Source organism: Cololabis saira, chromosome 21 (genome assembly GCF_033807715.1).
Source record: "Cololabis saira isolate AMF1-May2022 chromosome 21, fColSai1.1, whole genome shotgun sequence".
Classification (NCBI taxonomy): Eukaryota; Metazoa; Chordata; class Actinopteri; order Beloniformes; family Belonidae; genus Cololabis; species Cololabis saira.
In genome coordinates, this window is record NC_084607.1 from 7,913,327 (window position 1) to 7,939,675 (window position 26,349).

Below are 26,349 nucleotides of genomic sequence, written 5' to 3' on the forward strand. Positions count from 1 at the left end.
TGTGCGAACACGGAACACGTGAGCAGTGATTCCTTGTAGGAGGACGGTTCTGTTGTTTACTTCCTTTTTTCTCTTCAACAATGTCTAAAGTTAATCATCTGAGAGAGTTTATTGGTCAGCGACTAACAGCAGCTGCTGTAGAAATATTCTCAGTGTTTGAAAAAACCATCTTGGAGTATGAAGAAGAGCTGGACCGTCAGCGCAGACTGTTGGACCTCGCCTGGAAACCTGAAATAAGACTAAACAGAATCGGTACGTAACTCTGTAAAGATGAATGAATGAACACATGAGTATGACTCCTACAGGTTAGAGTTTATTTGGAGTTAAAAGCCGTGGTGATGAAGCAAACGAACTAAATGGGAAACTCCCCAGCTCAACCAGCTGCTGATGTGGATTAGGAAACATCCCGAACTAACTTGTTCTGTTTACTTGGTGCCGCAGTTCTGCCCATTTCTGCTACCTGCCCAGAAATGCGGCTCTTTGGTTCTGCGCATGCGCATGTCATTTTCAAAGTGCATCATTTCTTGCACGATGTAAAATTGATAATATGGGATGTTGAGTATTTGATCCTTCAAAATTATGGAGGATTTTTTGTAAATACATCATTAATTCATAAAAATGGGAATGAAATATATCATTAATTAAATGTGTCATTAATTAATTAAAATTAGAATTAAATATGTCATTAATTAATTAAAATACAATTCATTTTAAATAAAAAAAAATATTTATTATTTCAGCATTTAATTAATTAATGACACATTTAATTAATGATTTTGTGTTGCGTGTGAATTATGAAATGTAAAACTGCATTTAATTAATTAATGACACATTTAATAAAGGATTTCGTGTTGCTGCGTGTGAATCATGAAATGTAAAACTGTCAGTTTAGAATTAACTAGAAAACCATTAGGTAGCATTTTTTGGCAAAGCGGCAGAAATACCACTTTTCATGGTCGATTCAGACTCTGGACCATATTGTTATTTCATGCTTTACACTTTTGTAGAAAAGATGCAGATTTCCGTGTAAGATATGAGAATGACACTGAATGGGCAGAAATATGTGCCACGAGAAACTGAATTTGAATAATTTATATTTGAATTTGAATTGCTCAACTTTTCACGTAGCCTACTATAACCTCTATTTTCTTTCAGGGATATAAACGACCAATGGACGCTAGATATTTGGAAACCTATTGTGTTTTCTCCATTCTGTGTAAAAAGTGTAGATTTATATCTTGCCGTTTTGTAGAAAAATTTCTGCTGAGGAGTGTGTGACCAACTATACCTTTAAGCAAAACATTAATTATTACTTTATTTGCTGGATATGGGATTTGGTCAAGAAAGTCAGAGAAAACTTAGGGATGTTCACCTTGCACTGAGGGTGGAACTCAATAGTGTCATACTTTATGTGCTGTGTATTGGCAGCAATATTTTGATTCAATACATGTCATATTACAGGTGTCCTGATTCAATGAGCTGTGCTTTAAACATCAATATATATATATATATATATATATATATATATATTTACAGATAGGGCTGAGTAGGGCTGTTCGATTTTGCCCAAAAAAAAAATCTCGATTTTTTTTTTTTTCTCTCAAAATCCGATTTTCGATTACGATTACGATTATTTTGTGAATTGACAAAAGGCAAAGAAATGATTTCAAATATGCTGTTTTTTTATTGAACATTTGCCCCATTGGGCTTTAAGTGCAAACTTTGCTCTTATTAAACCAAAAATGAATGAATAAAGTGCAAAACTCTGTAAAATAAGTTGAAAAAAAGTTTTAAAAAATATAATAAAATATAAAGTTTTATCTCTGGAAAAAAAAATCAGCAAATCAGCACTTGCAAACATACAGTAAGTTATATTTCCAATTAAATAAAACAAGACATTTTCTAATTAAACTAAACTGGGTCTTTGCATGCTAAATAATAATGCAACCCATGAAGGAGGTAGAGGTGTGTAATGTCAGTCATTACATTTGCTATTCACATTTGCAAGTTTTTTGCAAGGAACACGAGCCGGTCTACGGCATCTGGCTTGAGGGATGCCCGGTGGCAACGACGCCCCCTCCTACACTAAAGAGCCTCTCCCATGGGGCACTTGTCGCAGGTATTGAGAGGTATTTCCATCAATCATTAATATGGTATCAATCATTAATATGTGTGCAGACAAGGTAAAAAAAAAAGTGAAAAATCGATTTTGCGATTTTCACGTTTTAACATCGTTCTAATTACATAATCGCGATTACGATTTAAAATCGATTAATCGAACAGCCCTAGGGCTGAGCAATATATCACTATTACACCAATATTGTGATATGAGAATATTGGCTGTGGTGGATATCTTAATGGGATAATAGTGTTGTCTTTCCCTGGATTTAAATACTGTATCATAGTAAAGGAATGCAATTTTCTGAACTTAGCAAACTGTTTTCGCTGAAAATTTCCTCAATCAGTTCAGTCATTGTAGCTTCTGTGGCCGACTCAACCTTAAAAAAACACACACACACAGAAAATTAACGCATTAACGATTTAACGCAGAACCATAATTCAGGCTTCACCCGTTGCCGCAAATCTTCACACACTCCTCAGCATAAATTTTTCTACAAAACGGCAAGATATAAATCTACACTTTTTACACAGAATGGAGAAAACACAATAGGTTTCGAAATATCTAGCTTCCATTGGTCGTTTATATCGTTAGAAAATAGAGGTTATAGTAGGCTACGTGAAAAGGAGTTCTTTGTATCTGCACTCGATTGCTCTTCCTCCAAAAGACCCAGATGTCTGGCACAGTAAACTTGAATTGCAAGAGTTGAATTTGAATTGTGAGAACTGAATGTAGATTCAGTTTGTCAATGCAATGATTCAAATTAAACAATAAAAATTCAAATTATGTGATTCAGATTCAGTTTTTTAATGCAATTATTCAAGTTGAGCAATTCAAATTCAAATATAAATTATTCAAATTCAGTTTCTAGTGGCACATATTTCTGCCCATAACACTGGCAAAAAACCCGATGATGAGCATCGTTGGAGGATGTTCATATAGGAGTTCATATGCAGTACTTGTAGTTTGATGAAACGGAAGACCGAAAGATTGGGACAAACTTTAAACCTCACAAATACAATCAAACAATCAACACTTATTTTTTTCCCTTTTTGTAATTCCAGATGTTTGTAAGGTGGAGGAGGACGGGGATGGGGTTTTCAGTGACCAGCACCTGGAGAGGAGCTGCAGCCCGGACCAGGAGGAACCAGGGAATCCACAGACTACAGAACTGGAGGAAGACTCCAGCGTTCAGAAGATGAAGCACAAGGAAGTAGAGGTGGATGTCTCATTGGTCAATCTCGCTGATGAGATATTTGAAAATGGTGAAACAGGACCGGATCGTGGCCAGCTGCTGTTTGCTTCTTCTGAAGCTCGAAACAAAGATGAGGAAGGAACTGAAAGATTACGCTCAGACTCCAGTAAAACTGCAGATCTGGAGCCAATGAGACGGCACGGTGACCACGAAGACTCTGCTGTCCCGTCAGACAGCAACTGTAAATCAGAGCTGACCAGCACCCACACGGGGAAGAAGGCATTTTCTTGTAGCTTTTGCAGGAAAGAGTTCAGTAAAAGGTGTGTTTTAGTGGAACACATGAGGAGCCACACTGGTGAAAGGCCGTACCTGTGCAACACCTGCGGAAAAGCCTTTACTCAATTATCAGCTCTTAAACGGCACATAACCCTGCACACGGGCGAGAAGCCCCACATCTGCGAAACATGTGGCAAAAGTTACAGGCTACGTTCCAGCCTGCAGATTCACTCGAGGTCCCACACCGGCGAAAAGCCGTACCTGTGCAACTACTGCAACAAAACCTTTACTAGTTTATCAAATATGAAACGCCACATAACCACGCACACGGGCGAGAGGCCCCACATCTGCAAAACATGTGGAAAAAGTTACACAGATTATTCAACCCTGGTGGTTCACTCGAGGACCCACACCGGAGAAAGGCCGTACCTGTGCAAAATCTGCAGCAAAAGCTTTATTAGCTCATCAAATCTTAAAGGCCACATGACCACGCACACGGGCGAGAAGCGGTATTTGTGCATGACGTGCAACAAAGGTTTTAGCTTCAGAAGTGATTTACTGAGACACATGAAAAATCACGCGGAAGAGAAGTCTGGTGATTCGTGATAAATGGAGCTCATGTTGTCCTCCGGGGTCCACTCCTGTCTGACCCACAGAAGAAGAGACGAATAAGTCCGACCACCACCTGCTGTGGCTGATGAGTAGGGGTGTAACAATATATCGTGCCACGAAATTTCTCGATACAAGAACGCCACGAAACGTGTCGTGGAGGGGACAAAGTGTATCGCAATATTGGGTTATTAATATTAATCCATTGTGTTGACTAGTAACGACCGCGCCTCGACCTGCGGACCAAAATCCTACTACGCTCAGAAGAAAGTAGTACCTTTTTGTGGTCCCGATCACGGGGCTCTTGCAGGGTTTTGAGCTCTGAACTTTTAAGTCTGGTGTAGAGTTAAGCCATACCTTATTAAATTTAATCTTTTTTCGGGTCGTGAGTAGGATAAACACGGGACAACTTCTGCTGAGTTCCAGTGGACTTTAATGTCCCTCAACAGTGTAGGATTTTAGAACATCAACACAGCACCTAGTGCCGTACTGTGGCGTATCACTCCGCCCAATCTAAAACAGACTAATCACTACAGATAAACTGACTAGTGTCATTATAGTCCCTGATTTACAGAATATAAAGAATATATTTATAAAATAATGAACCCTGAATTACCAAAATAACCTTCTTAACAAAAATAAATCTCCTCTTACACTTATAAGGTGAGCATGAATCAATCTTGTTTATGATGTAAAATTGTATGTTATTATTTACTTTTATTTATTTATTTAATTTTAGTTGTTACATTTCTGGAAAAGAAAAAAGTCAAATCATACATGAGAGAAACTATTCAGTTTGTGGAAAAATATTTTTATTGTATGAAACTGAAGATGCATAATGCAAACCTGACATTTACTTTTAGTTCAGTTTGTGGAAAATGGTTGGCCTGAGTTTCTCTTTAAAACTTAAACAGTTATAAAGCATTACAAACTGTAACAACAGGGCAAATGCATAGCATTGTTTGGTATTTTGTCTTTCAAATAAAATACAATTTCAGTCATATGTTCCTCATTCAAGGTTATTAAAAAAATACTGCAATAATATCGTATCGTTATCGTGACCTCAATATCGTGTATTGTACCGTATTGTGAGATTAGTGTATCGTTACACCCCTACTGATGATGAGCCTAATCCCCTCCCCACAAGGGTTGCAGGTTCAATCCGGATTTATGCTTCTCCGTCAACTTGACGCAGCAACGACGTGGTTGTGTAATTTTTTTAAAGTTCTGCATTGAGTTTGTTTGAATCCCTGCTCCTTTTTATAATCGCATTATTTGTTGCTGTTGGTAACTTGCCGTCTCCACGGTGCAAATAAAGAACTGTTAGTATGTGCTGAAGTTTCTTTAAATGTGTCAGTTTATTTAGTTCATCTACAAAGCCTCTCTCACACGTCCTTTTTCCCGTCTGTTTTTTCTTCACTCACATTCTCTTTGTAAAGTTAATCTCCAGCTCCATGTTGTTAAACTCTCTCCATCTGCTCCATTCAGAGGTTAGTCCAAGTTTGATATTTCTACATGTTCAGTTTTTACAACGTTCCTCTGAAAAACATGAAGAATCTGCAGAGAGACGAGGACAAAAGAAGAAACGCAACCATTAACAAATCAGAAACAGAACAGCCAACCATCTGTCACCATTTTATAAACTTTAATGTTTGCACTACTGATATCTGGTCTGGCCCATGGACTATTTATCCTCAACTTCCTCAAACACGTCATTTTGATCCAGTTTGTTATTTCACTGGTCTTGGCTTCATCAAATGACACGTCCTTAGTCACAAAAGCATCCTCACACATGTCAGGGCTGGAGGCCTGAGCCTGGACTAGAAGATCTTCAACTGCTGCTGTTACCGGCACCTCAGCTGCTCCAGCAGCTCCACGTTACACCAGTTCTTCTATTTTCCTGCAGCTTTGCCGGCATGTCCCAATTTATTTTATTTTGAACATTTCACACTTCACCTTAAAAACTGTTACTTGAATTGAACTGAAAAATTTTTTAGTGAACTAATTAGTATTGGCCCGGTTTCCCAGATCAGTTAAGTAGTTCTTAACAGCGAAAGACTTCTTTCACAGGCTCCTTAAGATGGTTTGAAAGAAGTCTTTCGCTGTTAAGAACTACTTAACTGATCTGGGAAACCCGGGCCATTTTGAGTTGTGGAGATTAATGATATTAAGAAATTCTACATAATGCCTAAAACTTAAGTCAAATGTTAGATAAATGTATAAGAATTTAAACAAATGCAACATTTTTAAGATCTTAAACACATCTGACTTAATTTAAATAAGTATAATTTTGAAAAAATAATTAGATTTCTATAAAAGAAAATACAAAATCATGACCTCAGTTTTTATTTTGATGAATCCTTTTATGATTCTACACATTTACCGTAATGTTAAATGTAAAATTTAGACCAGTATCTACTTTACACATATACTGAATTATTTTATTTCTGTAACCACACAGTTGTAATAAATAATGGTGTGCATTCATGTCCATTTGGTACCAGTCCATTTTCCATCTCTTTCAAAGTGCAAACTCAACGATAATTACAATAATAATATGATAATGGAGGGAGGACTTTGCTGCTTCAGGGCCGAGAACACTTGTTCTTCATGGAGAGGGACATGAATTCCTTCATGAATAAGGACTAAAAATAACGTTAAAGGTATTTGGAATATATTGAACAATGCCATTAAGAAAAGTTCAAGACAGACTAATTATCCACAATATTTAATCAATAACGATGAAGTTATTAATGATATGAATGAGGTGGTTAATCATTTCAACTGGTATTATTGTGAGTGTTGGACCAAAGCTGGCAGAAAAAATGTGTGATCCTGGATCAGCTGATGGCTGGAAGGAGACATTAATAAGTAGAAATCCAAATTCAATGTCTCACAGCTGTGGAGGAGAGAGAAATCATAGATATTGTAAGTAAATGTAAGAACAAGGTCATCCAACCCCTTCAAACCCCCTGCAGAAAACCTGTGGGTGACGTCATGGAGGGTTTGTCCTGTAATTATACAACAGATGAATGAACCGTCATTCTGAGTTTCAGGGTTAGTTTGGGAACTTTATGCCCGCTAGTGGTCAAATATTGGGAATTGCAACTTTAAATGTGTCTTGTATATCTATATATTTCACACCAAAATCCTGTTACCGTAATTGATCCTCATTTCATTTCATGTGTTCCCTCTGGTCGTACTATCTGAAGTTTACCTTCCCTCTGACTTAACTTACTTTTTATTTTAATGCCAAACGGAGACTCATGAGTCCTGCATGTGCACGTCAATAATAAATCCACTTTCTGGAAACACTGAAGTAAACTAAGTTGGATGTTTAAATGTTTTAATGTCTGAAATACTTACCATAGCCTACGTATTATTTTGAGGTCCATTGCGTAAAAGGTCCAAGTTAAAAGTGTCATAACAACATAAATGTTTTGTGACAAATAATAAAGTACACTTGAATTAAAAAAATATTTTTTAGATTTATTGATATTAATAATCAGAGGCTTATCATATAAATTTGTCTCAGCTCTCATTGTGTCGGAAAAAATAAAACTAAAAATAAAACGTCTAAACCTTCTTGCTTGTGTTGTTTTCTCAGATGTAAGTCGCTTTGGATAAAAGCGTCTGCTAAATGACAAAAGTAGTAGTAAACCAGTGATGAAAAAATGTTGTATGCATTTTGTTCTAATTATTTTCGTCGGTAAATGAAAAACTTACTGAAACTGCGAGAAGGAACTATCCGTAGAACCGTGAGCTCTACCGGAACTCTAGATTGTAACACCGGCTGAAGAGCGGATGTTTTGAGCGGGAGCGAACCAGGCCCCCAGTCTCGCGCTCAGCAGGCACGCCGATTTTTTCCAGTGGCCAGCCGCGGTACTGCAACAAAAAATCCCATGGGGCCCAGAAAGCTTTTTTCCCATAGACCGCAATAGTAAAAGAGAAGCCTCTAAAACTGTTCACAGGACACCTCCAGCTGTAATCACCACCAATTACTAATCTTTGTATTCTATATTTTTAAGTCATGGACTTTATATCCGTCAAAAATGTTTTATAACGGCCAGAAAAGTCAAAGAAAAGTCTCTTTCTGGGCGTGACGTCACGGCTGTGCCGTGCACTCGCAAAGCGCGGTCGTGTGTGTCTCGGGAACGAGGATGGCTGAAACTAAGCCGTTCGGCGGAATAATCACTCAGAAACACATTGCATTGCCAATTTGCACCAAACAGAAATGTTTAATAGCAAGAATAATAATGGTTTGTCATTCTTGTACTTAAACATTTCCGTTGTAGCCAACGGTGGTTTGTGAAAATAAGATATCAGGCAGGAATAACACAAGTCTAAGACCCTGTCCACACGTAGCCGGGTATTTTTAAAAACGAATATTTCCCCCCCTCCGTTTATAAAAACATTTGCATCCACACATAACCGAAGATCTGCGTTTTCGACCACATTCATAAGCATTCTAATGATCCTGTAGATCATCTGCGGCTCCGCGGAGGCGCAGATGTGGGTGTTTCCACTGAGATCCTCCTGCACACACACACCTAACGCACTTCAAATATGTATTCTTCTGTTGCTCTTTCATTTGGAGGCAGCGCCCTGCACGGGACTAAATGAGGGTCAATATTAACAAAATGAGCTTGTGGCGTGAGATCCCCACCTCACAATAAAACTGACCTCCATCAGGTTTGAGCAAACGTGCAGGGAGAGAGATGTGTCGTAGTTGTTGCGACGGTGCCGTGGAGTTTTAGATGTCATGTGTTTAACATCATCTTAACCCTTAATCCTCAGCTTATTTTATGACAGTGCTCCCGGGGAAGCTGCACCTCCGCAGCTCCGCGGGCACTGCGAAGCCGGGCAGTGCCCGCAGGGCAGTGGGCAGTGGGCAGTCCGCGGCTCCTACGCCGTAGGGTGCGCGGAGCCGCGGAGCCTACGGCGTAGCCTCTGTGTAACGCAGTAAATTAACCACATTTAAACATAATACTTGACAAAACTTGTAATACAAAAAATATTTGTCTTAATGTAAGTAATAAACTTGGGAAGTTTCATGGTGATACCTGCTATTTACATTTTTATCCTATTTTAGCCTATTAACCTGGGGTGTCTCATCTTAAATAAAAATGACTCGTTTTATCTTTAATTAAAAAAACACACAAATGAACCATGTATAGTCTATAACCATGACTTTGAGAACAGCATCGGTTGATTTGCCCTATAAATCCCTAATTTCATTGTGTACATCTATCATTACCGGTCTGAAGGACTCATGAGCGCGCAGCGCTTGTCCAGAGCGCGCAGCGCTCGTTCTCATTGCCCCGGGGCATGATGGGAGGCCCCAGAGCATCATGGGAGGTGACTCAACTGCGCATGCTCTATGGGCCCGTGTACCAGGAAGTAAACCAGGAAGTCAGAAATTTTTTCGGCGGATGCGCTGGGTGAGCAAACTCCATTGAAATGAATGGGCGGCCATTTTCGATCCGGTATCCAGTTATATAATACATCCATGGAGCGAACACGGAAAACGTGAGCAGTGATTAATTTGAGGAGGACGGTTCTGTTGTTTACTTCCTTTTTTCTCTTCAACAATGTCTAAAGTTAATCACCTGAAAGAGTTTATCGGTCAGCGACTAACAGCAGCTGCTGTAGAAATATTCTCAGAGTTTGAAAAAACCATCTTGGAGTATGAAGAAGAGCTGGACCGTCAGCGCAGACTGTTGGACCTCGTCCTGAAACCTGAAATAAGACTAAACAGAATCGGTACGTAACTCTGTAAAGATGAATGAATGAACACATGAGTACGACTCCTACAGGATCCCTTTATTTAGAGTTTATTTGGAGTTAAAAGCAGTGGTGATGAAGCAAACGAACTAAATGGGACGCTCCCCAGCTCAACCAGCTGCTGATGTGGATTAGGAAACATCCCGAACTCACTTGTTCTGTTTACTTGTTGCTGCCTTTCATGGTAGATTCATTGTTATTTCATGCTTTACACTTTTGTACAAAAGATGCAGATTTCCATGCAGGGACGTAGCCAGAAATTTTGAATAGGGCGGGCCTGAAGAAAAGTGGGCGGCCAACTTTTGCCAGAGGAAAAATCAATATAATATCCACTAATGCCTAGCAGACACAACCTTAAAAGGAACTCTGGCTATTAAGACATGTAGTCCCTAATTAGCCACAATTGTTCTCTTATACTAAAATATGTTGTTAGAAACACATAAAATAATCTAATTGCTTTAAAAATCTACAATGTTTATCACATATTTTGACCTGCGGGAGGCGCCATGTTTTACCTGCGCAATGCATTCTGGGGGCGATGACGTAGTCCGGTGGCTCTGGGAAGATAAGCCGCGTTAGTTTAACTGGGACAGGTATCTAAAACATAGATGAGCAGCATCTCCCGGCCGTGGAGGCTGACGAGGGAGCCCATAAGACGTCTCGGTTCAGGCAAACTGGATCAAAGTTCTGTGATGCACGGGAGATCTGCAAAAATGATCAATGTCGTGCGCATCTTACCAGTGCATTAGGCTACGCCGTCAACGGCGTAGCCTACGGCGTAGACGGCGTAGGCTACGCCGTAGCCGGCATAGCCTACGCCGTAGACGGCGTAGCCGGGGCTTTAGAGCCTGCAGCGCACCGCCATCCGCTCTCCGCTCTCAACGCCGCCGGGATGGAGACGCCGGTGGGCAATATGCACGTTTTGGGTGGGCATAGCCCACCCCTGCCCCCCCTTAAAACCGGCCTCGGTGCTGGGTGATGACAGACCAGAGGCTGAGGGGACTGGCCCGGGACTTTGACGAAACGGGAGGGGCAGACTTCGCTTCAAATAGGCAAGAACATCTTTATTTAATTTAATGACACCAGATCTGGCTGGGGTTTTTATTGTAGCATCGGCTATCTGCTAGTTGAAACGTGTGGTCGGTTAGTCTATCTGAGTTTTATGGTGTTGTAGTTCATGCTGTATGGGGCTGCACTTTTTTTTTTTTTTTTTTACTTTTTTGTAGGTGCGCCGTCACCTTAATGTTTAGCTGTGTTTTGATCTGTGTTTCTGGTGCGCCGTCACCTGTTTAGCTGTGGTTTCATCTGTTTCTGGGTGTCAAAACAGTGTACGGGGGTTAGCAGGAGCCACCGTCTGACGTCACTACCCAGAATGTAAACAACAATGGCGACCTACGGGTTAAATTATATTTTCAAAATTTATAAAAACGAAGACATCAAAAAGGTTTTTTATATCACATTGTTATAATTGATACCAACATTTATCTTTTAAGACCTACATGTCTTAATAGCCAGGGTTCCTTTTAAGGTTAATGATTCTATGACCTATTTAAGTGAAACAGCGCACCCTGCTGTCCTCAAGTGCACACTGACACAGTGGACTGACTACTACAGTACATCATTAACTTTCTATAGCGTAGCTATGCTTGTAATATTATTTAATACAAAATTGAGCATTGTTGATTTGCAAACACATTTCCCCCATTAAAAAAAGACAACTGGTGTTTAATATTCCCCCTGGTACAGCTAATGTCAAAAGAACTGCAAAGGCAGAGGTAAAGATACAACACATTTATTGTCAAATATAACATTTGAATTTCATGAAAATTAGAACATCTGAAAATATAGGCCTAATGACAACATAGCCTACATATAAAAAAGTATTAAACAGGTGTCCTATATTCCATTAAAACATTAAAACATTAACTGTCAAACATAATAAATTTGAATTTCATTCAAACTGAGAACATAAATATAAAACATACTAAGACTAACTTAGCTAATTGTGTACGCTGTCTGAAAACAAAATTAAGCAGCAGCGAGCGCAGCACGCAGTGTTTGCCGGAAAATCATTGCTAAAGTTAGTTCCGTTGTAACAGTTGACAGAGAATAAAACGTTTTTATTATTAATACATTTTTATACGTTTTTGTTTGCTTGGAATGTCAATGTTAAGCATATTTTTTAATGAGTGAATAAAAAATATCAATAATAAAAAAAAAAAAAAGTGAGAAAAATCATGCAAGTTTTCTCAGGGCGGGACGGGCCCTGGGCCAATCAAAAAAGTGGGCGGGCCTAGGCCCGCCCTGGCCCTAATATGCCTACGTCTCTGTTTCCATGTAAGATATGAGATGACACTGGCAAAAAACATGTTGATGAGCATCGTTGGAGGATGTTCATATAGGAGTTCATATGCAGTACTTGTAGTTGGATGAAGGGGAAGACCGAAGGTTCAGGACAAACTTTAAACCTCACAAATACAACCAAACAATCAACACTTATTTTTTCCCCTTTTTGTAATTCCAGACCTCCCACAAGAAAATGTTTGTAAGGTGGAGGAGGACGGGGTTTTCAGTGACCAGCACCTCGATAACCTGGAGAGGAGCTGCAGCCCGGACCAGGAGGAACCAGGGAATCCACAGACTATAAAACTGGAGGAAGACGCCAGCGTTCAGGAGATGAAGCACAAGGAAGTACAGGTGGATGTGTCATTGCTCAATCTCGCTGATGTGAAAGTTGAAAATGGTGAACCAGGACCAAACTGTGACCAGCTGCTGTTGCACACTTCTCCTGAAGCTGAAAACAAAGATGAGGAAAGAACTGAAAGTTTACGCTCAGACTCCAGTAAAACTGCAGATCTGGAGCCAATGAGACGACACAGTGACCACAAAGACACTGCTGTCCCGTCAGTCAGCAACTGTAAATCAAAGCTGACCAGCACCCACACGGGGAAGAAGGCATTTTCTTGCAGCTTTTGCAGGAAAGAGTTCAGTAAAAGGTGTGTTTTAGTGGAACACTTGAGGATCCACACTGGTGAAAGGCCGTACCTGTGCAACACCTGCGGAAAAGCCTTTACTCAATTATCAGCTCTTAGACGGCACATAACCACACACACGGGCGAGAAGCCGCACATCTGCGAAACATGTGGCCAAAGTTACAGTCTACGTTCCACCCTGCAGATTCACTCGAGGACCCACACCGGCGAAAGGCCGTACCTGTGCAACTACTGCAACAAAACCTTTACTTGTTTATCAAATCTTAAACGCCACATAACCACGCACACGGGCAAGAAGCGGTATTTGTGCATGACGTGCAACAAAGGATTTAGCTGCAGAATTGATTTACTGAGACACATGAAAAATCACGCGGAAGAGAAGTCTGGTGATTCGTGATAAATGAAGCTCATGTTGTCCTCCGGGGGCAGCTGTCCACTCCTGTCTGACCCACAGAAGAAGAGACGAAGAAGTCCAACCACCACCTGCTGTGGCTGATGAGCCTAATCCCCTCCCCACAAGGGTTGCAGGTTCATCCCGGATTTATGCTTCTCCATCAACTTGACGCAGAGGGAACGATGTGGTTGTGTAATTTTTTAAAGTTCTGTATTGAGTTTGTTTGATTCCCTGCTCCTTTTTATAATCGCATTATTTGTTGCTGTTGGTAACTTGCCGTCTCCCACGGTGCAAATAAAAAGCTGTTAGTGTGTGCTGAAGTTTCTTTGAACGTGTCAGTTTATTTAGTTAATCTACAAAGCCTCTCTCACACGTCCTTTTTCCCGTCTCTTACTTCGTCTCTCTTTGTAAAGTTAATCTCCAGCTCCATGTTGTTAAACTCTCTCCATCTGCTCCGTTCTGAGGTTAGTCCAAGTTTGATATTTTTACATGTTCAGTTTTTACAACGTTCCTCTGAAAAACATGAAGAAACTGCAGAGAAACAAGGACAAAAGAAGAAACGCAACAAAGTCAGAAACGGAACAGCCAACCATCTGTCACCATTTTATAAACTTTAATGTTTGCAGCATTCAACAAAAAACCTTGAAGATTTCAGAAGTCTGTGCAAATCAGATAGTTTGCTTTTATATCTCCTTTAAAATGTTTTTATTGATTTAGAAAACAAGAACATTTGGTTTGCAAATGCATGAGGAAATGAGTGATGTGGGATGCACATCAATTCAATTCAATTTTATTTATGTAGCGTCTAATACAACAGAGTTGTCTCTAGACGCTTTACAGAGACCCATACCCAGAACATGACCCCCGAGCAGTTATTACATAAACAATGGCAGGTAAAAACTCCCCTAGTGGGAGAAAAACCTTAAGCCAAACAGTGGCAAGGAAAAACTCCCCTTTAGGAGGGAAGAAACCTTGAGCAGGACCAGGCTCGTAAGGGGGGACCCTCCTGCCGAGGGCCAGACTGGTGGGTCAGAACTTTACATCACAATACTTGAGTGTCGATACAATACGATATAGCGTATATAAATTTTGCATTATATTGCGATGTTACACATAGTTCGCTGAAAACTGTAAAAGGCTTTATGCATTTTAAAATCTGAGCTGCACGTACATCAGATTATCGTGATAATTCATGGGACAAACTGAGTCAAAACAAGGCAATTCAAATGATCCATGTTGTTTTATTGATATCCGTTTATATTTAGTCAGAAATAATAATGAAAAATGTAATTAAGTTTTCATTTTAGATTCATCAATTATTTTATACTTTATAATTGTGGAATATTACACTCTCCATATGTAGAAAGAGCACCAGTGCCCCCTAGGGGTGAGTTATAAAAGGTCAACATAAACCCAAGAGTGAACAAACAATCGTAATAATAATAATAAAAGCACAAATAAAAAAAGACTTTAGTGCATCAACAAGAGAAAAGTTGTCAGTGACGAAGATTATTGGTACAGCGTGATCAGTACAACCGGCATTTAGCTCAGAAAACAATGTCGAAAGAGAAATGTCATCAAATGAAGTTGAAAAGTGGAGATGCACTTTTGTGCATTGTTACATATCATTGTTGCAGGTCATTGTGAGCCTTAAACTAGAAGAGCATCATTGGGCTCCTATGAAACTATAACAGCCACTAATGTCACAAACTGGTCTTTATCATGCAAATACAGGACGATACAGCTGCCACTCAGGAAGGGTTATCATACCAAAATAGCATCTACAGACATGGATATTTAAAAAAAATTATAAGCAAATTGTGTGACTTTGAGTGGTACTGATATCTGGTCTGGCCCATGGACTATTTATCCTCAACTTCCTCAAACACGTCATTTTGATCGTTTGTTATTTCACTGGTCATGGCTTCATGAAATGACACGTCCTTAGTCACAAAAGCATCCTCACACATGTCAGGGCTGGAGGCCTGAGCCTGGACTAGAAGATCTTCAACTGCTGCTGTTACCGGCACCTCAGCTGCTCCAGCAGCTCCACGTTACACCAGTTCTTCTATTTTCCTGCAGCTTTGCCGGCATGTCCCAATTTATTTTATTTTGAACATTTCACACTTCACCTTAAAAACTGTTACTTGAATTGAACTGAAAAAAAGTTTAGTGAACTAATTAGTATTTTGAGTTGTGGAGATTAATGATATTAAGAAATTCTACATAATGCCTAAAACTTAAGTAAAATGTTAGATAAATGTATAAGAATTTAAACAAATGCAATGTCAACATTTTTAAGATCTTAAACACATCTGACTTAATTCAAATAAGTATAATTTTGAAAAATTAATTAGATTTCTATAAAAGAAAATACAAAATCATGACCTCAGTTTTTATTTTCATTAATCCTTTTATGATTCTACATATTTACCGTAATGTTAAATGTAAGATTTAGACCAGTATCTACTTTAAACATATACTGAATTCTTTTATTTCTATAACCACACAGTTGCAATAAATAATGGTGTGCATTCATGTCCATTTGGTACCAGTCCATTTTCCATCTCTTTCAAAGTGCAAACTCAACGATAATTACAATAATAATATGATAATGGAGGGAGGACTTTGCTGCTTCAGGGCCGAGAACACTTGTTCTTCATGGAGAGGGACATGAATTCCTTCATGAATAACGACTAAAAATAACGTTAAAGGTATTTGGAATATATTGAACGATGCCATTAGGAAAAGTTCCACAAAGACTAATTATCCACAATATTTAACCAGTAACGATGAAGTTATTAATGATATGAATGAGGTGGTTAATCATTTTAACTGGTATTTTGTGATTGTTGGACCAAAGCTGGCAGAAAAAATGTGTGATCCTGGATCAGCTGATGGCTGGAAGGAAACATTAATAAGTAGAAATCCAGATTCAATGTTTCTCACAGCTGTGGAGGAGAGAGAAATCATAGATATTGTGAGTAAATGTAAAAACAAGGTCAACATTATACAACAGATGAATGAACCGTCATTCTGAGTTTCAGGGTTAGTTTGGGAACTTTAGGCCCTCTAGTGGTCAAATATTGGGAATTGCAACTTTAAATGTGTCTTGTATATCTATATTTCATACCAAAATCATGTTAATTGATCTTCATTTAATTTCCTGTGTTCCCTCTGGTCGTACCATCTGAAGTTTACCTTCCCTCTGACTTAACTTACTTTTTATTTTAATGCCAAACGGAGACTCATGAGTCCTGCATGTGCACGTCAATAATAAATCCACTTTCTGGAAGAGCTGAAGTAAACTAAGTTGGATGTTTAAATGTTTTAATGTCTGAAAGAATTACCATATGTATTATTTTGAGGCCCATTGCGTAAAAGGTCCAAGTTAAAAGTTTCATAACAACATAAATGTTTTGTGACAAATAATAAAGTACACATGAATTTAAAAAATATTTTTTAGATTTATTGATATTAATAATCAGAGGCTTATCATAATCCACACTCCATCTTCATTGCTAGCGTTAATGAACAAGAAATATCGAAAATTGTTAACAATCTGAAAAATAAAAAATCAACTTACTATACATATATAGACATGACTTTAGTCAAAAATATAATTGATACTATTGTAAAACCTTTTACCCATATTTGCAACCAATCACTCTTAACAGGTATCTTTCCAAATAAAATGAAAACAGCTAAAATAGTACCAATATACAAAAGTGGAGACAAACAACTATACACAAACTATAGACCGATATCACTCTTATCACAATTCTCCAAAATTCTAGAAAAAACTTTTTGTAGCAAGACTTGATAGCTTCATTGAAACTAAGTAATAACCAATATGGATTCAGGACCAACAGATCAACCTCAATGGCAGTTATAGAACTGGTAGAAAACATATCTAAAGCAATAGACAATAAACAATACACTGTGGGAGTCTTCATTGACTTAAAAAAAGCATTTGACACAATAGATCATAAAATACTATTAAAAAAATTATATCGATATGGAATCAGGGGTATTGCCCTCTCTTGGCTGGAAAGCTATTTAGATAAAAGAATGCAATTTGTTAGCCTAAACGGAGTCGAGTCGGAACCCTTAGAAATAACTTTTGGAGTTCCTCAAGGCTCTGTACTAGGGCCAAAATTATTTATCCTATATATAAATGATATATGTAAAGCCCTACGAAACATGCAGTGTGTCTTATTTGCAGACGACACAAGCCTGTACTTATCTGGTACAGATCTTGAGCAGCTCCTGCATGCAGTACAGAAGGACCTCAACATAATGAATAAATGGTTTAAAATAAATAAGTTATCATTAAATATCAGTAAAACCAAATTCATTGTTTTTGGCAACAAAATGATAAATGTTCCAATAAACCTAATTATTAATAACAAAAAACTAGAACAAACAAACACTACTACATTTTTAGGAATAACTATTGATGAAAAACTCATATGGAAGCCATATATTAATACCTTAAAAAGAAAATGATCTAAAACAATAGCTATATTATATAAAATGAAAGGTATTATAAATAAAAGATCATTACAAACACTATACAGATCCCTACTACTCCCATACCTGACTTATTGTGTGGAAGTGTGGGGGAATACGTACAAATCAATAATTCAACCCATTTATATTTTACAAAAAAAAGCAATTAGAATTGTAAACTTGGCTGATTATCTTGCACCAACAAACCCACTTTTCATTCAAAACAATACACTTAAATTCCAGGACATAGTTAATCTGAACACCACTGTTACAATATACAAGGCTTATAACAATTTACTTCCAGGCTGCATGCAGGAACTGTTCAAGCTAAGAGAAGGCAAACACGACCTCAGGGGAACTGCAATGTTTGACACAACAACAGTTAGAACAAATGCAAAGGGAAGATGTATATCCGTTTTAGGAGTAAAACTGTGGAACTCATTAGAAAATGACCTTAAACTAGCAAATTCAATAAAAGCATACAAGATACTATTCAAAGCAAAGGTAATGGACACATATATAGAAACACAATAAGCAAACAAAGAAGAATGCACACATGCATGAGATAAAATGACAACTTACATTGGTTTTGCCGGGTTTTTTTTACCATCTTTTCACTTTCTGTTTTCAGAGCTATCATTATTATTATTATTATCATATTATTGCTATTATTATTATTATTATTATTATTATTATTATTATTATTATTATTATTATTATTATTATTATTATTATTATTATTATTATTATCATCATTGTTATTATTATTATTATTATTATTATTATTATTATTATTATTATTACTATTATTATTATTTTGTGTAGACTTATGATACTTCATTTGTTTTTTTTGTTTTTTTGTATACACTTTGTATACTTTGTATTCAGTTAAAAGGTGGGCAAGAAAAGCTTTATGCTTCAAGCCCAGACCTTTTCGGTCAAATAATCACAATGTTGACCAGGGAAAAACCTGTGTTATCTTGTTTGTTGATTTTTGTTTGTGATTGACCGAAATAAATAAATATTAACTAACTATTAACTATATAAATTTGTCTCAGCTCTCATTGTGTCGGGAAAAATAAAACTCCATCTAAACCTTCTTGCTTGTGTTGTTTTCTCGGATGTAAGTCGCTTTGGATTAAAGTGTCTGCTAAATGACAGAAGTAGTAGTAAACCAGTGATGAAAAAAATGTTGTATGCATTTTGTTCTAATTATTTTCGTTGGTAAATTAAATACTTACTGGAACTGCGAGTAGGAACTATCCGTAGAACCGTGAGCTCTACCGGAACTCCAGATTGTAACACCGGCTGAAGAGCGGATGTTTTGAGCGAACACGGAACACGTGAGCAGTGATTCCTTTGTGGGGGACGGTTCTGTTGTTTACTTTCTCTTTTCTCTTCAACAATGTCTAAAGTTAATCACCTGAGAAAGTTTATCGGTCAGCGACTAACTGTAGAAATATTCTCAGTGTTTGAAAAAACCATCTTGGAGTATGAAGAAGAGCTGGACCGTCAGCGCAGACTGGTGGACCTCGTCTGGAAACCTGAAATCAGACTAAACAGAATCGGTACGTAACTCTGTAAAGATGAATGAATGAACACATGAGTATGACTCCTACAGGATCCCTTTATTTAGAGTTTATTTGGAGTTAAAAGCCGTGGTGATGAAGCAAACGAACTAAATGGGACGCTCCCCAGCTCAACCAGCTGCTGATGTGGATTAGGAAACATCCCGAACTAACTTGTTCTGTTTACTTGTTGCTGCCTTTCATGGTAGATTCGTTGTTATTTCATGCTTTACACTTTTGTAGAAAAGATGCAGATTTCCATGTAAGATATGAGATGACACTGGCAAAAAACATGATGATGAGCATCGTTGGAGGATGTTCATATAGGAGTTCATATGCAGTACTTGTAGTTGGATGAAGGGGAAGACCAAAGGTTCAGGACAAACTTTAAACCTCACAAATACAACCAAACTATCAACACTTATTTTTTTCCGTTTTTGTGATTCCAGACCCCCCAGGAGAAAATGTTTGTATGGTGGAGGAGGACGGGGTTTTCAGTGACCAGCACCTCGATAACCTGGAGAGGAGCTGCAGCCCGGACCAGGAGGAACCAGGGAATCCACAGACTACAGAACTGGAGGAAGACTCCAGCGTTCAGGAGATGAAGCAGGAGGACGTAGAGGTGGATGTCTCATTGGTCAATCTCGCTGATGTGAAAGTTGAAAATGGTGAACCAGGACCAAACTGTGGCCAGCTGATGTTGCACACTTCTCCTGAATCTCAAAACGAAGAGGAGGAAGGGACTGAAAGTTTACGCTCAGACTCCAGTAAAACTGCAGATCTGGAGCCAATGAGACGACACAGTGACCACGAAGACTCTGCTGTCCCGTCAGACAGCAACTGTAAATCAAAACTGACTTGGACCCTCACGGGGAAGATGGCATTTTCTTGCAGAACTTGCAGGAAAGAGTTCAGTAAAAAGGGTAATTTAGTGGAACACATGAAGATCCACACTGGCGAAAGGCCGTACCTGTGCAACACCTGCGGAAAAGCCTTTTCTAATTTATCACATCTTAAAAGCCACATAATCACACACACGGGCGACAAGCCCTACATCTGCAAAACATGTGGAAAAAGTTTCAGGCAACATTCCGGCCTGGTGATTCACTCAAGGACCCACACAGGTGAAAGGCCGTACCTGTGCAACACCTGCGGAAAATCCTTTAAACAACCGTCAACGCTCAAGAAGCATAAAATGATCCACATGGGCGAGAAGCCCTACGTCTGTACAACATGTGGAAAAAGTTACAGGCAACGTTTCACCCTGCTGGTTCACTCGAGGACCCACACCGGTGAAAAGCCGTACCTGTGCAACACCTGCGGCAAAACCTTTACTAATTCATCAAATCTGAAACGCCACATAACCACGCACACGGTCTAGAAGCGGTATTTGTGCATGACGTGCAACAAAGGTTTTAGCTTCAGAATTGATTTACTGAGACACATGAAAAATCATGCGGAGAAGAAGTCTGGTGATTCGTGATAAATAAAGCTAATGTTGTCCTCCGGGGTCCACTCCTGTCTGACCCACAGAAGAAGAGATGAAGAAGTCCAACCACCACCTGCTGTGGCTGATGAGCCTAATCCCCTCCCCACAAGGGTTGCAGGTTCAACCCGGATTTATGCTTCTCCATCAACTTGACGCAGAGGGAACGATGTGGTTGTTTAATTTTTTTAAAGTTCTGCATTGAGGTTGTTTGAATCCTTGCTCCTTTTTATAATCATATTATTTGTTGCTGTTGGTAACTTGCCGTCTCCACGGTGCAAATAAAGAGCTGTTAGTGTGTGCTGAAGTTTCTTTGAACGTGTCAGTTTATTTCGTTCATCTACAAAGCCTCTCTCACACGTCCTTTTTCCCGTCTGTTTCTTCTTCACTCACATTCTCTTTGTAAAGTTAATCTCCAGCTCCATGTTGTTAAACTCTCTCCATCTGCTCCGTTCTGAGGTTAGTCCAAGTTTTATATTTTTACATGTTCAGTTTTTACAACTTTCCTCTGAAAAACATGAAGAATCTGCAGAGAAACGAGGACAAAAGAAGAAACGCAACCATTAACAAATCAGAAACAGAACAGCCAACCATCTGTCACCATTTTATAAACTTTAATGTTTGCAGCATTCAACAAAAAACCTTGGAGATTTCAGAAGTCGGTGCAGTCAGGTATGGTTTGCTTTTATATCTCCTTTAAAATGTTTTTATTGATTTAGAAAACAAGACCATTTGGTTTGCAAATGCATGAGGAAATGAGTGATGTGGGATACACATCACGGTACTTGAGTCTCGATACAATACGATATAGCGTATCCAAATTTTGCGTTATATTGCGATGTTACATAGTTCGCTGAAAACTGTAAAAGGCTTTATGCATTTTAAAATCTGAGCTGCACGTACTTCAGATTATCGTGATAATTCATGGGACAAACTGAGTCAAAACAAGGCAATTCAAATGATCCATGTTGTTTTATTGATATCCGTTTATATTTAGTCAGAAATAATAATGAAAAATGTAATTAAGTTTTCATTTTAGATTCATCAATTATTTTATACTTTATAATTCTGGAATATTACACTCTCCATATGTAGAAAGAGCAGCAGTGCCCCCTAGTGGTGAGTTATAAAAGGTCAACATAAACCCAAGAGTGAACAATCTATCGTAATAATAATAATAAAAACACAAATAAAAAAAGACTTTAGTGCATCAACAAGAGAAAAGTTGTCAGTGACGCAGATTATTGGTACAGCGTGATCAGTACAACCGGCATTTAGCTCAGAAAACAATGTCAAAAGAGAAATGTCATCAAATGGAGATGCACTTTTGTCCTTTAGAGTCCATGGGCCAGAACCCAAAATTTCACTTGTCAGCACCACTCAAGGTGACCAAACTTACCTGGGATTTTTGAAAAGATCCATGTCTATAGATTATATTTTGGTATGATAACCCTTCCTGAGTGGCAGCTGGATCAGAGTTATCAGCTCATGAAGTTACCCAGCCCCTTCAGAAAATTACATTTTAGATGCTGGTGCATATCTTGGTTTAGAGTCATGTAGGATATCTGTCAATGTTTCACAATATTGTCTTTGGTATCATTTTAAAGGGGACCTTTTAAGCATTCATTCAAGCGATGTTTGGTTTAATTATTTTCGTTGGTAAATTAAATACTTACTGTAACTGCGAGTAGGAACTATACGTAGAACCGTGAGCTCTACCGGAACTCCAGATTGTAACACCGGCTGAAGAGCGGATGTTTTGAGCGAACACGGAACACGTGAGCAGAGATTCATTTGAGGACGGTTCTGTTGTTTACTTTCTTTTTTCTCTTCAACAATGTCTAAAGTTAATCATCTGAGAGAGTTTATCGGTCAGCGACTAACAGCAGCTGCTGTAGAAATATTCTCAGTGTTTGAAAAAAACATCTTGGAGTATGAAGAAGAGCTGGACCGTCAGCGCAGACTGGTGGACCTCGCCTGGAAACCTGAAATCAGACTAAACAGAATCGGTACGTAACTCTGTAAAGTTGAATGAATGAACACATGAGTATGACTCCTACAGGATCCCTTTATTTAGAGTTTATTTGGAGTTAAAAGCCGTGGTGATGAAGCAAACGAACTAAATGGGACGCTCCCCAGCTCAACCAGCTGCTGATACTGCGGTCAATCAGCTGTCATTACGTGGTCAAATCAGCCGCTCCTAAATGTTCATGTGCTCCTATTCCAGCCTTTACGGCAAATGAATGAAAGCGGCTCAGAAACGGAAAAATATGAAGTACTGAGTTTGAGATAATGCAGATGTTTTTTTTTCCATATATACTTTTCATTACCTTGATTACACCCATACTTCCACCGTTATATTTACACACTCTTACTGTGAAAGAAAAGGTTGAAACACTTATTTTTTTTATTTCAGGTTCTGTTTTGCATAGACTATAAAAATGTATTCTCCCATAATTTCACCCAATGCCTCATATAGCCCTCTTCACAACTACAATTACTACAAGCATGCTGAATTTCAAACAATTTTACTGTGGAAAAATTGAAATATTAACATCTAAACTTCAAACACTTTACTTTTCTACAAAGGTCAATCGCCTTTTTTGCTTCACGTTCTGTTTTGCAGAGACTATAAAAATTAATTCTCCCATAATATTACCCAATACCCCATATAGCCCTCTTCACAACTACAATCACTACAAGCATGCTGAATTTCAAACAACTTTACTGTACAAATATTGAAATATTAACATCTAAACTTCAAACACCTTACTTTTCTAAAAAAGGCAATCGCCTTTTTTGCTTCAAGTTCTGTTTTTTCAGAGACTATAACAATGAATTCTCCCATAATTTCACCCAATACCTCATATACCCCTCTTCACAACTACAATTACAACCCGATGATGAGCATCGTTGGAGGATGTTCATATAGGAGTTCATATGCAGTACTTGTAGTTGGATGAAGGGGAAGACCGAAGGTTCAGGACAAACTTTAAACCTCACAAATACAACCAAACAATCAACACTTATTTTTTTCCCTTTTTGTAATTCCAGACCTCCCAGGAGAAAATGTTTGTAAGGTGGAGGAGGACGGGGTTTTCAGTGACCAGCACCTCGATAACCTGGAGAGGAGCTGCAGCCCGGACCAGGAGGAACCAGGGAATCCACAGACTACAGAACTGGAGAAAGACGCCAGCGTTCAGGAGATGAAGCAGGAGGACGTAGAGGTGGATGTCTCATTGGTCAATCTCGCTGATGTGAAAGTTGAAAATGGTGTACCAGGACCAAACTGTGACCAGCTGCTGTTTCACACTTCTCCTGAAGCTCAAAACGAAGATGAGGAAGGAACTGAAAGTTTACGCTCAGACTCCAGTAAAACTGCAGATCTGGAGCCAATGAGACGACACGGTGACCACGAAGACACTGCTGTCCCGTCAGACAGCAACTGTAAATCAAAGCTGACTTGGACCCTCACAGGGAAGAAGGCATTTTCTTGCAGAACTTGCAGGCAAGAGTTCAGTAAAAGTAGTATTTTAGTGGAACACATGAGGATCCACACTGACGAAAGGCCGTACCTGTGCAACACCTGCGGAAAATCATTTAAAAAACCATCAACGCTCAAGAAGCATAAAATGATCCACATGGGCGAGAAGCCCTACGTCTGCACTACATGTGGAAAAAGTTACATGCACCATTCCAGCCTGCTGATTCACTCAAGGACCCACACGGGTGAAAGGCCGTACCAGTGCAACACCTGCGGCAAAACCTTTACTGACATTTCGTCTCTTAAACGACACGTAACCATGCACACGGGTGAGAAGCCCTACGTCTGCAGCACATGTGGAAAAAGTTACAGGCAACGTTTCACCCTGCTGGTTCACTCGAGGACCCACACCGGCGAAAAGCCGTACCTGTGCAACACCTGCGGCAAAACCTTTAATAATTCATCAAATCTGAAACGCCACATAACCACGCACACGGGCGAGAAGCTGTATTTGTGCCAGACGTGCAACAAAGGTTTTACCCAGGCAATTGATTTGCTGAGTCACATGAAAAATCACCCCCAGGACAAGTCTGGTGATTCGTGACAAATAAAGCTCATGTTGTCCTCCGGGGGCAGCTGTCCACTCCTGTCTGACCCACAGAAGAAGAGACGAAGAAATCCAACCACCACTTGCTGTGGCTGATGAGCCTAATCCCCTCCCCACAAGGGTTGCAGGTTCAACCCGGATTTATGCTTCTCCATCAACTTGACGCAGAGGGAACGATGTGGTTGTGTACTTTTTTTAAAGTTCTGCATTGAGGTTGTTTGAATCCCTGCTCCTTTTTATAATCGTATTATTTGTTGCTGTTGGTATCTTGCCTCCACGGTGCAAATAAAGAGCTGTTAGTATGTGCTGAAGTTTCTTTGAACGTGTCAGTTTATTTCGTTCATCTACAAAGTCTCTCTCACACGTCCTTTTTCCCGTCTCTTTCTTCTTCACTCACTTTCTCTTTGTAAAGTTAATCTGCAGCTCCATGTTGTTAAACTCTCTCCATCTGCTCCGTTCAGAGGTTAGTCCAAGTTCAATAATTTTAGATATTTTTACAACATTCCTCTGAAAAACATGAAGAAACTGCAGAGAAACAAGGACAAAAGAACAAACACAATCATCAACAAGTCAGAAACAGAACAGCCAACCATCTGTCACCATTTTATAAACTTTAATGTTTGCAGCATTCAACAAAAAACTTTGAAGATTTCAGAAGTCAGTGCAGTCAGATACGGTTTGTTTTTATTTCCCCTTTAAAATGTCTATTGATTTAGAAAACAAGAACATTTGGGTTTTCTTAGTTCCTTCTCGCAGTTACAGTAAGTATTTAATTTACAAAAGAAAATAATTACAACAAAATGCATACAATATTTTTTTATCACTCGTTTACTACTACTACTCTCATTTAGCAAACGCTTTTATCCAAAGCAACTTACATCTGAGAAAACAACACAAGCAAGAAGGTTTAGATATTTTTTCCGACACAATGAGAGCTGACGCAATGTACAGGACTGTCTCAGAAAATTAGAATATTGTGATTTTCTGTAATGCAATTACAAAAACAAAAATGTCATACATTCTGGATTCATTACAAATCAACTGAAATATTGCAAGACTTTTATTATTTTAATATTGCTGATCATGGTTTACAGCTTAAGAAAACTCAAATATCCTATCTCAAAAAATTAGAATATTCTGAGAATCTTAATCTTAAACTGTAAACCATAATCAGCAATATTAAAATAATAAAAGGCTTGCAATATTTCAGTTGATTTGTAATGAATCCAGAATGTATGACTTTTTTGTTTTTTTTATTTGCATTACAGAAAATAAAGAACTTTATCACAATATTCGAATTTTCTGAGACAGTCCTGTATACA

At 38.6% G+C, this 26,349-nt stretch overlaps 3 protein-coding genes across 4 annotated transcripts; all 3 read left to right on the top strand.

The window, feature by feature from the left end:
- On the top strand, positions 1 to 25,258 carry LOC133421724 (zinc finger protein 501-like). Of its 2 annotated transcripts, XR_009770694.1 has the most exons (3): positions 1 to 252; positions 3,184 to 5,423; positions 25,229 to 25,258. XR_009770694.1 is itself a non-coding variant. In XM_061711462.1 (2 exons), the coding sequence occupies exons 1-2, from the start codon at positions 81 to 83 to the stop codon at positions 4,194 to 4,196; spliced, it is 1,185 nt and encodes a 394-aa protein (XP_061567446.1). In that variant the 5' UTR covers positions 1 to 80; the 3' UTR covers positions 4,197 to 5,527. The 2 variants fall into 2 exon arrangements, 1 of the variants encoding a protein (XP_061567446.1); XM_061711462.1 differs by lacking the exon at positions 25,229 to 25,258 and having other exon boundaries at positions 3,184 to 5,527.
- LOC133421725 (zinc finger protein 180-like) lies at positions 19,224 to 21,232 on the top strand. Its single transcript, XM_061711463.1, has 2 exons — positions 19,224 to 19,450; positions 19,900 to 21,232. Exons 1-2 carry the CDS (start codon positions 19,288 to 19,290, stop codon positions 20,829 to 20,831), a joined length of 1,095 nt encoding a protein of 364 aa, XP_061567447.1. The 5' UTR covers positions 19,224 to 19,287; the 3' UTR covers positions 20,832 to 21,232.
- Positions 22,682 to 25,327, top strand: LOC133421723 (zinc finger protein 37 homolog). Its single transcript, XM_061711460.1, has 2 exons — positions 22,682 to 22,945; positions 23,991 to 25,327. Exons 1-2 carry the CDS (start codon positions 22,774 to 22,776, stop codon positions 25,022 to 25,024), a joined length of 1,206 nt encoding a protein of 401 aa, XP_061567444.1. The 5' UTR covers positions 22,682 to 22,773; the 3' UTR covers positions 25,025 to 25,327.
- The last annotated feature ends 1,022 nt before the right edge of the window (positions 25,328 to 26,349 follow it).